Source organism: Ptychodera flava, chromosome 1 (genome assembly GCF_041260155.1).
Source record: "Ptychodera flava strain L36383 chromosome 1, AS_Pfla_20210202, whole genome shotgun sequence".
Taxonomy (NCBI): domain Eukaryota; kingdom Metazoa; phylum Hemichordata; class Enteropneusta; family Ptychoderidae; genus Ptychodera; species Ptychodera flava.
Window position 1 is genome coordinate 3,249,227 of NC_091928.1, and position 19,676 is coordinate 3,268,902.

At 36.0% G+C, this 19,676-nt stretch overlaps 1 protein-coding gene across 1 annotated transcript; it reads left to right on the plus strand.

The window, feature by feature from the left end:
- Window position 1: 1 nt before the first annotated feature.
- On the plus strand, window positions 2-19,658 carry LOC139149623 (doublecortin domain-containing protein 1-like). The gene is made up of 18 exons (XM_070721500.1): window positions 2-64; window positions 2,642-2,739; window positions 3,100-3,348; window positions 3,938-4,024; window positions 5,580-5,681; window positions 6,587-6,737; window positions 7,147-7,264; window positions 8,048-8,198; window positions 8,516-8,623; window positions 10,759-10,880; window positions 11,562-11,622; window positions 12,180-12,331; window positions 12,739-12,862; window positions 13,307-13,391; window positions 16,663-16,748; window positions 17,381-17,527; window positions 18,095-18,341; window positions 19,654-19,658. Exons 3-18 carry the CDS (start codon window positions 3,331-3,333, stop codon window positions 19,656-19,658), a joined length of 1,764 nt encoding a protein of 587 aa, XP_070577601.1. The 5' UTR covers window positions 2-64; window positions 2,642-2,739; window positions 3,100-3,330.
- The last annotated feature ends 18 nt before the right edge of the window (window positions 19,659-19,676 follow it).

The window sequence follows — 19,676 nt, forward strand, 5'->3', positions numbered from 1 at the left end:
TTTACAACACCTGCCAAGTTTGCCTATACGTGGGATGGCACTGTCATTACAGATTTACATGATGGTAAGTTTAGCAGAGAATTGATAGCTGTTTGATCAGACAGGGGACTGTGACATTGTGAGTCTTGTAACCAATGACCAGACCAATGAACACATACGGTAGACAAGGATGACAGCAGTAAAGATAGTACAGATTGTAGTAATGTGTAACATACAAGTTGTACAGCGTAGGAGTAGTTGCATTGCTACAGACAGTCATCATGATAGACACACAAAGAACTTGGAGGGCAGTATGATAAATGCCCCCTCTAGTCAGTAGGAGGTCATCCTGATGTAAAAAAGGTTTAACCTGATGTAAGACAATGTCCATATGACTTGTATTTAGATATTATTCCCTAATATTTTTCTTCGTTCAGCGAAGGAAAATACGAGTGATGTAATGACCGTGTCACCACGAGTCGAAGACGAGTGGTGACACGGTCATTACGTCACGAGTATTTTCCGAGCTGAACGAAGAAAATATTAGGGAATAATATACTTATCACATGCACAAGCCAAGAATTCGTTATTTTTTGCAAAATAAATAAGTTTTCCATGACGATCCGCGTTTAAAACTTTTGAACTACTTTAGGAATAATATCAGTACGCCATGCACAAGTTGTCAATCATTTCCAGTCGTCCGTCGTGTGCGTTAGCGCTCACGTTCGTTCGTGTGTGGAGCAAATGACAGCTCTCGGTCTACACGTAGGCTACCTTCCGCAAAGTTATACTCTTTTCAAAGATAGCATAGTCCTAGAAATTTATCACAGACGAAGATACGCTATTTTTTGGGAACAAATATCGACTTAATCTCGACGGCGCGAACACTGTAAACGTCGCGCCTGACCACCTGTTTGCAATACGTACGGAACCCACGGTATACGCGACCAGCTTCGAGTTCGTTGTTTCCGCAAATTATTCACGTAATTCCTTCGGAATATATAGGCGGTACACTCTTGTGTTTACATTGTTCGGATTAGTAATGTCGTAGTCTGTGAAAATATCGATTTCATTACATGACTTTTGGTCGTGGGAGAAACATCGGCCGCCATGTTGTTTGTTTACATATTTACGAGCACACCGAAGATCGACAAAAAAAGGTCCGACGCACCAAAATTGATGACATAGACGCGGGTTTTGGTGACGTACAACGACCAGAGAATAAATCCCGTATTTTTTGTTCGGAGACGACAAACTTGGCTTGTGCATGTGATAATGTATTGTATTGTGTTGTGTTGTATTGTATTGTATTGTATTGTATTGTATTGTATTGTATTGGTATTGGTATTAAACCATAAGAAAGAGTTACCAGAAAGTCCTACAGATCCTAGAAATTTTTGTGTTGACATTTAGACACAGAACCTGACTGACTGACTGACTGACTGACTGAAAAACAGATGTCTGTATCAGGTACTAACAATGCAGATTAGCAGATTGACCAGCACAATCACTTCTGATACCAAACATAGCTGTATTACTGGATAGAAGAGAAAATTACATTGAAGTGGACAGACATACTGTAGATTCATGAATTGCACAGGAAGGTGACACACCAAATAGCAAACTGATCTGTGATAAGTAAAGTTTAATTTGGTAAATGAAAGAGTAAGGGGTGTCTTACACGACAAAATGTAAAGCTTTATTCATAAACAGTCCGGGTCATTTCCAAAATTGCCGCGCTATACCATAATATTATTTCCACAGTTGGTCATTCACTGATCGGAACACATCATCCATAAGATTGCAGTCACTGCAGGTTCGCTAGCATTGTATGAATTACTATTGCCTTCTTTCGGCCCTTGTAGGCCTTAAAATCCAAAACTTTGCACTTCTTTCATAATGAACAGATCCTATGTTCGCCAAGAACACTTTGACAAACAATACAACCATCAATCAAAGCAGCAACCAAGATATTTACGTTTCATTTTGATTACCCCTTTCCTGATTTCCTTCATCTCTCTCACACAGAATTTTTGATAGCTTCCATCTCCTATACACTTTGGATTTTCTGAATGATCTGTGGGTAAGCGATTTATGTTTCGCCGGACTTCAGGCCAGAGTCCGGGGATTGCAGCAGTATATAGGGTTTGGTTGTCTGAGCCAGATTAAAAATGGTATGCGATGTTGAAAATGTGTGTTAGCAGAGTGGCCACACAACTGTTCGAGAATATGATGGAATACGGTGCGATTAAATGTTTATTTCACAAACAACATCTGTATTCCCATGATATGTGCAACACCAAGTGTTTTGGCAAAACCCCTCTTTCACAAGTGACTATTATTTTGACACTGATCTACGATAATACATGAAAAAGTTACGTGAATGGTGCAGAGGAGGATTTATAATAAGATTTAATTCAACAAACTATGGCTTACGTAGCCGTGGATGCATATGGAGGTTGCCAGGAAACTCTCTCTGGAGCAGTAGGTGTCAAATTTTTAATGATGGCATGCTGGCCGCAGATTGGCTAATGATAGTAAAACAAATATTACAGAGTGGCCAATTTTGGAAATGACCAATACTGATAAAGCCTTACTTAGAGTTTTAACAGCAGACATACTGTCCAAAGATGTCAACTCAATTCATTGTTTAATCTTTCAGCTCCTAAACTTGACAAGTGTCTCCAGCTAAGCGCAACACCAGTACTAGGACCATTGTGGATTCACAGGGAGAGGGGTTCAGTCCTATAGGAGCAAGAGGTAAGACAATGCCGACATGCTTTATAAGCCTAGCTAGATCAAGAACATGCATTATGTTGTACTCTGATCAATATGTTTATCCCTCCCAGCCTATCTCCTCTTTCCTTGAAAAGCACACAACATATTTAAACAATGTACAGTGTACAGAATTTAGAGCAGTAACTTTCCAAAGTCACATTCTGTGTGGATATGAAATACTTTATTGAGAATAATGGAACACCACCAAGTCATACCATAGTGTTTGTCGTGACTTATCAGTGATCATAAATTACAACTGAAAATGATCAGCAATACAGTAAGCTAGTTGATGTGAAAATCTTGGTCCTTGCTGTAAGATTTCAATGTCTCTTTCTTTCTCAGACGTCTTGAAGGCAGTGATTGCACACTGCAAAAAGAAGATAAATGCAGCCAATGAGTACATTGCCCAGCTGAACTACGCCATCGACGGTGAGAAAGAGAAAGTAATAATGCCCCAAATACTACCATGGATGAAGATGAGATAGAAAAGAGTCGGAAGGAAACTGAAAATAAAGCTATTGAATACAAGGCTGCAATGAGGAACTGAACAAGATTAAGAAAGATGTTGATGTGATGGCAGAGGAGGAAGAGGTTTGTTATGCTGTGGACATTCAAACTAAAGTCTTGTGATTTCAATGGTTTTGATGGCAACAGAATGGTGACCATTGTTCTTATGTTATTTACAAAATGAAGTAAAGTAACTGTAAAAATACAATAACAATAGGCAATATTAAACAATAGAAATTAAACAGTTCAATGATCAATAGAATCTTTCAATGTAAGTGTATACTGTAAATAAAAAGAATCATTTAAAAAAACATGGTGAGAGTTAAGCAATTTGTTATCAAAATATACCATGGCAAGGGTAATTAACCATCTTTGATAATAGTTTGTACATTACTAATACATTACAAATGATAATTTATGTGGCTTGATTGCATGGTATCAGTTGGTAGAAGTTTATACCAATTTTTACTTAATTTTTTGATAAGATTTGTCTTCATAATTTCATAGGCATGAATAAATTCTGTCATGAAACAAATATTACGTTAACATCAATGAATCAGGATGGCAGTGATGTTTTGAAAAATGGTTACTGAGTGTTTGATGGACAATTGTAATCTAATTCAAGTGTGATTGCTGAATTGATCTACTCATTGTATTCTCTCCTATTTTCAAGGTGTCTGGCATAGAATACAAACTGCAACACATCAAACAAATAGAACCTAATGACAGACTTGTTGGACAAGCTGGATTCAAAATCAAGGTAAACAAAACACTGACATTTCTAAATGTCATTTATAGTATTTTGTTCACATGACATTGCACCAGCTATTGAGAGTTCTGTGGAAGTACCATACATGTGGCCTATTCTGTCAGCCTCTCTAGATCAACTCTCATAAATGCAACCTATAGTATTTGGAAAACAGTAGTGTAGAATCTCATGAATTATTTGCATGACGACAACTACAAGACTTAGTGAAATACTTGACAAATCTCTTTGAACATTTAAATGTGGATCAACCTCTACATTATAATATAGGGGTGAGAGGGATATCTCATAACTGCAACCTTATTAAAGGAACATAGTACAGAGTTAATTCTAGGACGCGCCATTGCGCCATTTGCGCAAAAAAATCTCGAATGGCCCTCATTTCTACCTTTGATGCGCCACCAAGGGCGCAACATTATGAATGGGTCGGTCGATCACGCAGAGTTCACTTAGTTCATACATTTACATAGCTCCCCGAAGGTCATTACCTCAGTCACAGTGTGCCATGTTAAACGATTCAGTTACCCTTGGACCTTTGCCCACTACGGCATATATGGTGGTGCATAGGAAGCTGGGTAAAAAGGACTGATGTAGGGGCAATGGTGTATTGGAGCCGTGCGCATGTGGTACGATCGATGAATGTAAACAACGGCTCCGTCCGCGGCCGCCGCGTTATCGTGAAAAGCTAGTCGCCGCTCAGATTTTTAACGCCAGTACTATATAATAGTTGATGAACCCAGGATGATCGGGCAGTCCCTTAAATTGAAGCGTTTGCAACGTCTATCGTCCATACCAGCGAAACGTTGAACACTGCAAGGAAAGCAGTCATGCTTGGCCGGCCATATGATCGTTTTGAAGAGCAATACAGTTTAGGTCGGACATATCTCGTTATCCAGAGTAGCCAGATCAGAACCAATGATCGTAAATTTGCTAATACATACAAGTTATGTTTAAAAGTTAATGTATTGATCACTTTATGTAGGTCGTACGGGTTACACTCTCGTGTTGTATCAGTGTAATTATTGTCGATCAGTGCAAATCGGGGGCCACTCGGAAAAATCCTACCGGTGCGCTAAGCTTTGATCATGATCGTTTCCAGTCAAAATCACAGTCCGTAGTAATTTGTGCAGTTGTTAAAGTCCGACATCAATAATTCATCACATAAGTTACGTAAACAATTGAATCAAACCAAACGGTTAGTTTGCTGCAGCCATTGTTGGGCCTGTTGCGTATACGGAGCACAACTTTGCTGTAGGCTTCGTTGGTTACAGGTGGCCCGATCTCTAGTATTCTCCTTTTCTTGACTTGATAGACTATGGTATTTCAGCAGAAAATTCAAGGGTTTTACATGTGTGATCATGACGGCCCCCGATTTATAAAATGGCCCCCTTGGGACAGGAGTAGGGCCCAAAGTGGCCCCTTGTTTTTACGTCCTAGAATGAACACTGTAGTAATGTAGAATTATGATATAGGGGTGAGAGAGTTACAATATTTATAACATCTGAGTACCAAGAGTCACCGACATGGTGTATGTTTTGTATACAATCAGGTATTTCAGAATGGCAAATCTGACGGAGAAGAGCTGCTTTATATCAACATGAGAGAACTCTCCAGAGGAATGGGTGGTGAAAAGGCGTTCATAATGCAAAGGGTATGTGTGACAAATGTATTTTCTAAGTACTATGAAACTTGGTAATATGGACATCTCTCTGATCAGAATATCTACAGAGGACAAACAGTGTTAACTAGATATGTTTTAACTTTTGTTATCGGGACACCCCTTGGAATATAGATATGTTTTAGTGTTCCTACAAAGTATTTTCATTTTATGGTTTACCGTACTTGTGGAGTCGTACTTAATCTTAGTTTGGTGTAAACTCACTGTTCAACAAAGTGTCATGCAAATTATGTATGAAGGAGGGTCTGATGCAAAACACTGTGGATGAAAATCTAAAAGACGATTACTTTGTCCCAGCTGAACTTTTTTCAGGTACAAGTCCAGAAAGAGTTTTCAGGAAGGCTCTTTTTGCAAAGCAGCATTTTTGAACAAAGTATCAATTTCCGGACTAATCTTAGATCCTGGGGTATTCCATATCCATAACAGATACATTTGACTGGTGTTTGGCCTTGAATTATTGGTTGAGGTCAGTTGTATGGACTCAATCCTCATCAGGGGAGTTTAACGGACAGATAAATGAACAGCGGATATTCACTCATTTGATGGAAGGTTTTGTGTTCCAGTGTTCTCCCCAGGCTTTTCTGGTAGAGTGGAGACCAATTTTCATAATAGTAAATGTAACTGCTATGGTAATGAGTTTCTATCGTTTACCAAAATTAAAGAGTAGTGGCCACCACTCTAATTGCTCTGGGGAAAACACTACCCTAGTTTGCACTTTCACCACCATGGTTTGGCCCAACGAATTGATATCAATGGTCATTGTAGACCTGTTTACTGAAAGTTGGGGATGAACAGATAATGTGATGGTTATGAGATATAGAATTTATCAAACTTAAGACAGACTTCTGCATTAAACATTGAAATATATTTTTCCCTAGTTATTGGATCAAATTGGTTCACGTTTTGGTGGTGCCTGCAAGCCTCGTAGACTGTTTGACAAAGAGGGCAGTGAAATTAACAACGTCTATGATCTTGAAAATGATCAAGAAGTCTGGTTTACATTTGGAGAGAACTTCAAGACAGCACATGGTAAGTGGACTGGAAAATTTAAAGCATTTCATCACAAACTAGATAATGCACCATGTCAGTTGAAGAATACAGATGTAAGAAAATAAAATTATATGGATACAATTCATCGTACACAATGTTTACATGGCCACAGCAGACTTTTTAAGATCATGGATAGTCTGTTTACTACAAGGATAGCCTAAAGGAAATATCCTTTGTACCCATTTTCTGTACTGATATACCTGTACTAAGCTATTTCACAAAATGATGTGTTTGTGTATTTGTCTCTTTCAGAATTTCTATGTACAACATGTCTATTAGTTCATCCAATTTCTGAAACTCTTTAAGTATGCATATAAACAGGAAGTTTTGAATTTGTTCAAACGACTGACTTAATCATTCTATTTCTCACAAAATTTTGATATTGCAGTGTATTCACTACAGATGTCATTTGATAAGGTCAAAGGTTATAATCTGTTTGGAGAGAGAAATGCCATCATGAAGGAAGCGATGCTATCAGAAGAATTCAAGAAAGAAGGATATGAAAAGTAAGTCAAATGTCAGCGAAGATATTTGTGTCTCAATCATACTTAGGATAACTGAGACATGTGACTATCTTATATTAAAATCATTTTCCTGACAGGTGACATTTCCAGTAAAGTGCATCTCTGATTTTGCCAGTCTCCTGACATGATCATCTGGAACACAAGTTAAAATTTGACTTGTGTGATGATCCCTAAATTTGTTGTATTTGACAATGTTGCTTCAGCGGCAAAGCTAGAGTGTTCACATTGGTCCGTGAGGATGCTATTGTGTACTCAGTGTTAATATTATGTTTGTGTCATTTGCACTTTTCACCTGAATTACAACATCTGTGGATTTGTCAGTGAAAGAATAGAATCTATTGTTATTTAACATTTTCAGTGGGATTTAATTCAGCAAATTTTATCCATTTGCAAAAATGGTGAAATTAAATCACAATGAATAACTTATGCTTTTATAGTAACTGTATAATAATATGTATCAAAATACCACTATTTGTAAAATGGCTACCATGGTTATAATATGATATGGAAATTTAGAAATGATCAAAGTGATATTATCATGAGCTATATCAGTGATATCTGAGTTTAGAGTTGTTCAACAAAGGATTTACATGTCACTGTGTGACATTATTAATTGCAATGAATCCAGATCTGTTCAAATTAGGTCTGATATCTTGTGTGACTTCTGAGACAAGTTCATAAGGATCAACATTTGATTTCTGAAAGACTGTTTTCACAAGTTATATTATGATTTAACCCTCTTGAACTGTTACCCACAATGCACAGGGCTAGCCAATGGGAAGCTTCTATAGGATTTCCAATGATTTATGAATTTGAAGATATTACCATGCAGACAAATGCCAGTACCAGGGAAACTGTCATATCCAACTTGAAATCTCAAGAACTCGATACAAAGAGTCATTTCTTACAAAATAAGGTAAGTTTTGAGATCTGCAGTTTAGGATAATTGTAGTTTTGTGTGTTGATGCAAATATTTCTGAAACTACTATTCTCTATCAGGGATATCCAAATGCTGTATCTCATAACTGTATGTAAATGTGGAGATTTACAGATAAATGCTATGATGTGAATCAAACCTATGTTTAATTTGGTTTCTGAAAGAAGATAGATCAAGGATGTCTATGATTTCATTTCTGAAAATTTCCACTCACACACAGCATTCAGTTCGGTGTTCCTGTTGAGTGTGAAATATTGGTAAATGTGATATTAAATAATGGCTGCTCATTATTCCAGGATGATCCCAATTTGGTTCTTTATCCACAAATATCAGTCGAGGAGAAAAAGAAATGGAATGACAAGGATCTTTGGCCTCACCATAGTCAGACCTGGATTATTAATAAGGTAAGGAAAAACCAATGAGTAAATCAGCAATGATGTCACAATGTTTACCATCCATGAATTGTTGTATTTCATACTGTGCAGGGTTAGCAGCTTATGCTTTTGTATTTTTTGAAAATCCAACATTTGATTAGTTTATGCAGGAAAGATAAGGTAGACTTGTTTTCAAAATGTTTATAGTGTACACACTTACAGCAAAGTCTACCATTATTTGTTGAAAAAATGGATAGAATTCATGGCTGACGGACCAAATATTTCAACTTATTTGAAAGAAAAGTTTATCAGATAGTCCTCTCAAAAGCATCTTTCATTACAGTGACAGAGTTTTATTTATTTACTTACACTTTTATGAGTGACTGATTTACTCGAGTTAGTAATATTTTTCAGGAGTCATAATACACACAAAGGATTCGCAAAACTGACAACTATTTAGAAAGAATTCACATTGACATACCAAGAATCCTCTAAATTGGATCATTGGCTTTGACAAAGTCTTTCAACGGCAAATTTAATGCAAAGTGGCAAGAAAGTCCATATCTTCATCGCATGATAGCAAACATTTCTGTTGTCCTCATTCCAATTACACTTTGTAATATCGAAATTCATCAGAGAAGTCAAGTGTATCGTATAAATGTTAGCATGTCTGCTAAGGCTGAATAAATCACAAGATAACTAGGTGCATTGAATGACAAACAATTATAAACTATGATAGCAAGAAAATAAAAATGTTATTGTCTAAAAGACATTACATTTTACATAACAAAGTGTTTAGAAAAGCCAAAGTTGTAAGGTAGATTGAATAGTATGTGTAAAGGTTTTTTTGTGAAGTAAAAACTTTATCATTATAATGCAATATTCCAGTGAACTTTGAACTAAGGTATAAAAATCAAAATATGATTGGACCTTGGGATAAATTGACAGAATCTACAAATTAAGCTATGGTGAATGTGTATATGTTGGAAAACAGAGAAAGTTAGTGATGTTAAATCAATGAATCAGATTATCGGTAACAAGAGAAGCTCTTGTTTACACTTTATATGATCAGTATCAGTGGACTTTGATTTTAATAGGGATATGTCAAACCATGTATATGTTGTAAACAATCAAGATAGAACTATCACAAGTACATGTAACACAGCAAGAAAAAAGTGAAAAAACACTGTTTGATAGTGACAAATTATGGACTTGTTAGTGCCATCACATTGTTTATAAACACATCATATTGCTTGGGCTTGCCTGATGGGGTAACATCTGTAAAATGTTCATCACATAATTATAAACAAGTTGTATTGCATTGGACTTAAATTTATTATTCATTAAGATTACATCAAAGTAGTGCTTTTTTGCTGTGGTAATGAGATGCATGACCTTATTCTGGCTTCTTTTGAAATGAACATGACTGATAGCGCCTGAGCAAGTAATCTGTCTTCTTCACCATGTCCAAAATCTCGCTGGATAACCAAGTGTGTTGTGTAAAGTGCTTAACTCTATGCTCCAACAGAACTCACTGAAAATAGAAATCCACTTATCAAAAAGCACATTTTATGTCTTTCTCAGAATCCATTAAGTACCAGTGAGTCTTACGTAAGTCATGAATAAAACTTTCCTTCATTAAAATACTTAAATGGTCTATAGCTATGTTGAGTATAACAGTAAATGTTTTTACAGAAGGCATTCAGTGTAATTACAATATTTACAAGAAAGTAGTCTGAAAACAATCATTTCAGAGGTACAATCTTTGCATAAATTTTCACAGTTAGATACACAGGTATGAGCTTCAACAAGAATTTGATTCAGGATGGATAACACCATCCTTTAATCAATTAGTTTTGTGAAAGTGAATTTGTAAGGAAAGCTGGCAAAGCTGTTTCTAAGGATCTTGACAGATGTACCCATCAGGCAGGGTAAAACACTGAATACAGTCATTGACAGCACTAGGGTGGTATTTTAGTTGACAGGAGAGAGTGGGGTATGATTTTAGACTTTTCCACTAGAAATCATACCCAAAATTCTTTTCTGTTTGATATAGATGCATGTCATATTTTCAATGACATCAACATGTACTCAGGACAGCTTTCTGAGCAGTGAACTACCGTACGTAGCTTACATGTTATCACTATTTCATTGTGTGTCCACAGTCTGGTAACATTTACTGTAAATCCATGCCAAGTATGGCTGTGACTGCTACAGAGTACAAGGTTGCCACCACACTGCCTGACAAAACAGAACTCAATGGATTTGCAGTCGGTGTACAGAAAAAGTAAGTTGTTATTTAACTTGTCTACAAATACTGTTGTTAGCAGAGTAGGCAACAAATGCCTGCCCTGGGCAGGTACTGTGTTAGAGTTACCTGCCAGATAAATGGATGAAAATTGCTGACCTATAGGTTTGCTTAGGTCAGAGGCAAGTTATGCTAGGTATTAAGAATTGGAGACATTAAGGTAGTGGTCAATTGATCAGATTTACCTGCCCTGATGTGTGATGGGTATTTTCCATTGAACTTTCTACACTGGTTGTACATAAACCCATTATTTTTGAACTTTAAAGTTGAGGGGTAGTACTGATTCCACAGTGTATGAGTAAACATGTGTAGGGCTAGAATATTACATATCATCAAAAGATTTTGAGTATAATATAGTTAAAGTTGCTAGGAATTTTAACCATGAAAGTTGCCTGGAATGATGAATTATCACATTCCAATATACACAAAATGAGTCTTAGACTAATGAAAGTATTTCTAGCAGTACTGTTGTTTTATAATAACCTAGTAATGCTAGGCTTAAACTTAGTAGATGTATCATCACGGTAGATAGTTGAACATCCATGATAACAGGGATTCAGGTTTCTTTAGCCTACCTGACAAATTGGTTTACTGGCAGTGCGGGTTTGTGCAGCGCCCTCTATAGACAGTAATGCATGCTCGTATTGTTTCAATTTGCAGGATGGTTGGTAACCCAGCCCAAGAATGGGGATTTAGTCCTGAAGGATTCATTTACTCACTGGTAAGTCTACTAAATATCATGGCAGCTCTTCAAATCTTTTTGAGAAAAGACAAAGTTGATATTATTAATGGTAGAAATGCAAACTTTTATTGATCACTGATACCATCCAAATTTGCTACAAATTTAGGAGTGTGCATAGTACATCAGTGTTAGCAAAAAATAAAATAATACAGATATGAAATAAAACAGACATCTTATCTTTCTACATTCATTCCTTGTATGTGTACCTTCATCTAACCTTCAATACAGGAACTAACCAGACATGTAAAACAGCATAGAGTATACATTGATTTAGTTTGTTTATGTCAACGTATATTAAGGTCATAATTTAATACTGGCATCAACTGTTCCCTGCTAGAGATGATTTCGTTTATTAAGTGCGTCAGCAAAAATGCATGATGTTATCATCATCATCACTAGATGTACCTTATCACCCATATTCTAAGAGAATGGTTACAATCACACTGATGACAACAATAATATTGAACTGCAGCACACAAGTGTATACCCACTTTTCCTCACACTATTTCTCTAAACTCCACTTTCCTACTTGACAGGCACAGCCAAGTTTAGTACTTACATTTATTGGAGATCTCCCTGGGGAGACGGTGAGCGTTGGAGACAGTGACAGACAGTACAAGGGCCAAACTTGTTACATTGCTATCATTGAGAAGTTAGCAGCCAGACATGCTGAGGCAAAGAGACAAAGGTAATATACATTTGGATTGGTAAAGTGTTACAGAATATTGAAGGATTTTTCATAGATATTGATTACCAGGGAAGTACAAAAAGTGAGGACTTATAGATAGACTTTTACAGACAGACAGACAAATGGTAAGACAGACAGAGAGACAAATAACAGGAGAGAGACAGACAAAGGGTGAAACTGAAAATGCAGACAGGAATACAAGAGAGAAAGTGACAGATGGACCGACAAAAGAAGAAATGGTAACAGTGCATTCTATTACAATGTAACAATAGAGTACATTTCCCAAATGCAAGAATTCTGTTTGACAAGCATCACTGAAAAGCTGATTTGATATGAATTATCAAAACCCAATGTTTTTTTATCAAATTTTCACTTTTCATGACTTTATGAAATTTTTTACCATTCAGATGGGCCATCAAACAGGAACAGACTAGCAACATGGGACAATGGAAGCATTCCAAGGTGGACAACCCAGTCTGGAATAAACTGGCTTATTCCTGGCCTGTTACTGAAGATGGAACATGGAATGAGGTGAGATAGAGGCCCAGGATGATTTGGTCAAAGTTCAAATTAGGTCAAAGTTCATTCTTGAGCAATAATGAACAAGCTGTTCAAATTTCACATCATGAAATATGAGAAAAATGAATGTTAGATAAAATATGATAGCCTTTGTTAAGTTCAGCTGCTATTTCAGCTGCGTATTTGCATTAGACAAGATCAGCCATGTAGTTTTGTGTTTTACTTCTGTGTGATATATGTACACATCAAGTGTTTCCAAAAATATATATGTTCACTTGGTCACATTAATATTTGTCTTTTGTTGTAACAGTAATTTTACTGAGTATTTGTTGTTCTTAAAAAGGTATTGCATGTTGCCTTTGGTCTTTATTCTGTTTAAATATCAAGACAACACTGTTATAGAATATTTCCCAGTCACAATCATTGCAGTAATATCAAGTATGATTACCATTGTAGGAATTTGACTGGCCAATGGAAGGCTATTTCATAGCACATGCACCACCATTGAAGAAAACAGCTGCAAAGAGTGCCCCAAATGGAGGTAAGTTGCCTCTCACATGCATGGTGCTTGTGTTAACTTCTACTCTGAGAATACTGTAACTCAACCTCTTTGAAATTTAGTTGGATTATTCCATGAGTGAAGGATGAGAGGGGTGAAAACACACAATCACAAGCCAATACTCACTCAGTCTCACTGTTTTTGAAGACTAGCATTTTGTAAATAGATAACAATATCTCACAGAGAATATAATAATATTCACTTATTGAACTAACTGATAATTCCATTTTTTTTATGGCCATGAATATCCCCTCTAACTCTTTAACCAAATGTAAACCACTTTAAAAGCTTGTCTTCAGTAGAATTAAAATCTTAATCCAGCACAATCTAGGATAATATATATCTCCAAATAATTGTGACCAGCGATTAGATATCAGCCAACATTAATCTGAAACTTTGCTTGGCTTAGAAAGGCCATACCTGTAAATGTTTATAAAACATTGACATAGGTTTGGTGAAGTTACAGCTGTTGTGTGCAGTTGGCGTTGCTTGCATACTTGCAGTGTCATGCTTTAACATAGCACTGCATTCCCTGCCTGTACATCCCAATGCCCAATATACAGTTAAGGTTAAAGGCAGAATGCACCTTGGGGGACAGATATTCGGATTCTCAAACTTGTACAATACTTTGTCGGTCTACCACTTGTTTGGGCTCATTTTGAAGCTTAAAAGTAACTAAAGTTTTCACTGGCTTATTTTTGAGAAAATCAAAAATTTGATATTTCTTTACTGAATATTTTTTTTCTGAACTCAAAGATGGCAGCCATTTTGAATTTCAAATGTCAGGAAATATCTGTAATTTGTTTCCCCTGAACCAAATTTTCCACGGTGACCCCTGAATTTTTTTCTTGATTTCAAAAGGGAACTGTTTGAGGTTCTCTTACGAAGATTTTGAGCAAAAGTCTAAATCTTTCAATTTTAAGGTGCGTGCTGCCTTGAAAATCATGCTTCTCATCTAAGGTATCCTAGCTGTAATTGGTCAAATAAATGTGTAAAGCAAGACAAGAAAATATTCAATATCGTAATGCTCCATAAGATACTGTAGTCTGCACATAGTTGTAAATCATCAGCATGTAGTACTTAAAATGTTATGTATAGTTTGCAGCTGTCCCTTAGTGTCAATAGTTTTAAGCAAAATATTCTGTATTAAAATCTTCAGTCTGCCAAAGTTCAGTTGCACAACGTTAAGGTTTTGAAAAGACTTCATTCATCTAACATTTTATGATTGACATTGATAAGACTCTTTCAAAAAATTCAAAACAATCTTTTCACTGTACATTTCCTGACCACCAGACCTAACATCATTGCTGATAATCGATATGTTCAAGTGTTGTCCAAATTCAATTCCAAATTGGATAAAAGTCAATAGCATGTAGCGATTTTCTTTGTAGAGTTTCTTGGAATGTTTTGAGCAACTCATTAAAACTCTGCTGTTCACTTGTATTTTTTAAAAAGCTTTGCTAAATAGCAGTGTGTCTGTAACTTTGCTTGCACTTTTGCCTTATACATGTACATCTCCCTGGCTTTTCAGAGAAACCACAGAAAAGAGAAATATTCATGCGTGCTTTCTTCCTCAACATTACAAGCTTTAAATTTTCACTTTCACCGTTTTATTGAAATTAACTTGGCTTCACACAATTTTTGCTGCTTAAAGTGCTCTCTGTATTTGAGTGTTATTTTCAAAGAAAACGCATTTTGGTGTTGGATGCTTAGTGTATGGCTGACAGGTCAAGCAAAGTTACGGAGTCGTTTCTCAAGCAGACGAAATGTTTTACAATCAATACAAAAATAAATTTGAAAAAAACAAACAGCTTTTTAAATTTTTAACAATAGATAATGATCTTAGTTTTATAAATTGGCTCTATCATAAAATATGGCATTTTAAATTATGTAATGGAATGCCTTTACCAAAGATGTGTTTGCATAATTTTAGATTAAGGGAGTTGTAACAGGTCTGGGGTGGTGTACATATTGATAAAGAACACTGTAGCTCTTTTTATAGAAAAAGTCTTGCTGCACATTTCAAAAATTAAAATTTATTCAAATAAGCTCAAGCAAGGGTTATTCTTTGACTTACATAAAAAGGCATTATTTGAAAGCTTTATTCTCTATAAATGTCTGATATCGGATTCCAAGTGAAAACCTTATAATTTACATTTGCACATTTTGATTTATGTCCAGTGCTCATTATCTTACAAGGAATTTGATTTCAGAAATGAAATCTTTCAGTAATTTTATTGCATAATAATACAAATCTAAATGTTTGAATAGATTTTACATATCATTTTCAGCAATAGAGGTTATGCCAAACAATATAACTAGCTCTTTTTTGTATTTTTACTTGAATTCTTTTAATTTAGTTTTTCAAATTTATTTTTAATGCATAGAGAACACTTAGGTTGATAACCCTCCCTATTAAAACAATTCCATGTTTGTCTATAGACAATGTCCCTCTTCAAAATGATCCCATTCTTGTCTACAGACAAATTCTTTTACTTCAAAGATATTAAAAATATGGGCATTGCACTATGTAAAGATACTCTTCACAGCAAAAATTCCTCCGGTTAAAACATAGCTTATTTTAGTCTTGTACTAGACTTCATAAATTTGATAAGTCTTAAAAGGCAGGGAGTGAAAGAAATGTTTAAATTCAGAACATAAAATTGTTTTAACACCTCAATCTGAACTTTGTTATTTAGGATGGTATTGAGATTTCATATAAATTTTTATCAGTCATTTACAATGGCACATCACAAAGTAATTCTTCATTAAATGGTATGGCTAACTAAGAAACTCATAGGTACTTGTTGATTTCAGCTGTTTTGTTTTACAAAGGGACAATAATGTGATATACAACGGTGGTACATCTCCATTGTATAAACTTTCTAATGATAAGTTATTTTACATTACAAGTGGCTCTTGTGACAAAAAGTTTAGACAGCTCTTATCTGAAAAACAAAGAATTCTCTCAGATATTTAAAAAAAACATTATACTTTCAAACCTTTTTCAGATATTTTCAGTATGTTATTTAGTATTTTAAGCAAAATTATGTAAATAGTACGCAAATGTCTCAAAAGTACATCCATATATGGTGAAAGCTAAGTTTCTTCAGTTGCAACTTATTGGCTTGAGAAACACTTGAACTTTGAACATCTACTCCATGGGGTGAAAAAAGGGGATCAGATTATAAATTGAAACTCTCAGCTTGAGAAACAATGACAGTGATGGAGCTTGGCCTGTTTCTTTTCACAGTTGTACCAATCCGTTTACGAGTCTTGAAAAACGGAGATCGAGATGTGCGCAGAGCTGTGTATGTAGTTGGACCAGATCTCACAAATGTAAGTTTATCATTCATTGTGATATCTGTTTCTAAATTACTTTAATCTATTTTCTGATTAAAATTAATGATTGTTTTTGTCGGAGTAAATTGTTTTAGCATTCAGTATCTTGAAATGTATCCATAGAATCTTGCAGAGAGTAATGACTTCAAGATATAGTCAACACACAACCCAGTCTTGTGTGATCTTACAGTATTGTAGTCCTCAAAGAATTTTGATTGCAAGACCATTGACAAATATTTCTGATGTATTACAACAATTTTTTCACTGAAAACTTTTGCTCGAATTTTCCTCAATGAATATTTGAACCATTCACTTTCAAAATCAAGAATGGGGGTCACTCTACAAACTTTGGTACTAGAGAAACAAATTTCCCAATATTTACCGATGTCTGAAATTCAAAATAGCTGTCATCCCTGGGTTAACTCTATGGAAAAAAATAAAATTTTCGACTTTCAAAAAACTAAGACAGTGAAAGTTGTTCTTACCCAAAGCTCTTTAAAATGATCCCCCACAAATGGTAGATCAAAAAGAACTGGAAAAATTTGAGATTCTAAATATCTATCCCTGAGACGCATTCACCTTACAAAAAGACTAAGACACCAACAAATGAGCACGTCTGATTTCCACAGATGATGAAGGATATAAACAGGACAGCTGTCAATGGAAAGCGCCCTCACAGGAAGAAGAAATCGCAGGAATTTGATGATGCTGAAGCAGATGCTATGGAGGCTGAAGCTAATAGGAAAACTGATTTACAGAAACTGGAAATGCAGCTGGTAGGTTTTTAGATCAATATCCCCTAAAACTGATAGCAAAACAGAATATTCCAAATCATTTCTTTTGACTTTCCTGGCCATACCATTGTTATAGGATTTATGCAAACAAGTTAGCTTTGTGTGATTGAAACCTTTCACCAAAATGGTGTAGCCCACATTGTCATCAATGGTGATTGTTGACCTGTTTATAGGGCTTTGAGTTTGAACACGTTGAGTTGAACTTCATTGCGATGATTCAAATGTCTGTAGAAGCTGAATAAACCTATTTCTTTTAAGTTTCAACATGGTATCCAAAGTTCAGTCAAACTTGTTTTGCCGTTTCAGCCGTCTTGTCAAAGTTGAACTATAATGTGTGCAAAGCCTTGAGTTACAGAGACACCTAGCCTACGAGCTATAGCTGCTACAAAAACCATTGTAAACTGTAAATTTTTAGAAAAGTAATAAACATAATAACAAAAACCAGTGACATATATAGTTTGTAGATATGCACATATCAAACCTACTTTTAGTATCTGTTTCATCCTTACATATTGACCAACTAGTTTTTTTGCCTAATTTTTCCTTCAGTTCCTGGACCGCTGTACAAGTTTACTCAACCTACCATTTGCAGCAAGGCGACTGTTTACCAAGGAAGGCAATGAACAGTTTACCTTAACAGAACTTGAACGTGATCAGCTTGTCTTTGTCTCCTGTGGTGAATTCTGGAGTGATCCAAAACTGTCCAAATCTGAACAACAACGAAGGTTTTTATTGGCTAATCTGACATCTGATATACAACAGATGAGGCAATATTGTTCTCTGAGGGATCCAATTGGTGAGTTTCTCCTGCTTAATATTTTGTTGAGTCAAAGTGGATGTTTGAATTGTTTTGCAGAGTTTTTGCATTGAGTTAACAATGTTTATGTCTTTTCTGAATGTCATATACTCATAAGAGCTATTCTTACTTCTATGAAAAATCAGGAAATAGAAAGGTCAATAAATTGAATCAAACAAGGCAATATGCAACAAATGGGGCAATATTTGGTGAGAAAGGGCAATATATAGCTACAAGCAATACAATTCCATCATCACAGACAATATTTTACCAAGGAAAACAACTTTGCAGAAAAGTGATATATATTGAAACAAAGAAAATAAAATGATGATGACATTAATAGTAATAAATGCAGAGGTAATATTGCACTAAATAGTGTGTTACATTGTATCAACCAAACATAACAATGTTTCAAAAATGCAAGTCTGATGAAATAACAAAGCAATATTACAACAGTGTAGCAATATAAACTTATGCATCAAAGTTTGGCATATTATCTTGTTCACATTGGCAACCCAACTGAAATTTGGGCCGACGCAAAATAATTGTCCTTTTGGGATTAAATTTGGTCCGTGTCCACACCTACCGGTACCAGAATTAGGGCCAACGTAACTTTACCTTCCTTTGTGACCTCTGACCTGTCAAAGTTCAAAATGGCGCATTTGAATATGGCATGCTGTTTCTACTGTTCATGATTTTCCTGTGTTTTTACGCACAAGAAGGGCAAATATGACTACCACTCACCCTTTTAATCATTGGAGAGATCTTCACCATTTATTGGATGAGCATATGGTATATATAAGACCGCGGTGGAGAAATAACCAGTGCGCGGCATTTTTGACATGCCTCTCTAGGGGAAGATCTGCCCTCTCTAGTCTATTACGTGCACTGTGGAATCGAATGACATGGTCTCGTTTGCGGAACAAAGGTTGGTGGGAAGTTCAGCGTACATGGGATGATATTAAAATGTAAAGACTGGATTGAAAACTTTCGATAGGTGTAAACTTTAGTTTCAAACGTCGTTTGTTTTGTGCGAATAGGGTGACTAGTTCAACTTCGATCCATAGCGGAGGCCTGGTCAACTGGGACCAGGGCCGACGTAACGTGTCCACACTGGCGATTTGCGTCGGACCAAATTTTGCATCGCCCTGAGTCGGCCCTGAACCCCCCCTTCTAACTGGGACCAAACTGAGTCGGCCCAGGGCGCGACTCAGCATGTCCACATTGGTTTTTTACGTCGGCCCCGGCCCTGGTCGGGACCTGGGCCGACGCAAAGTCGTCAATCTGAACATCACTTATGTCTCCACCTTAGAGTAAACTGTAGCTGGCTGGTAA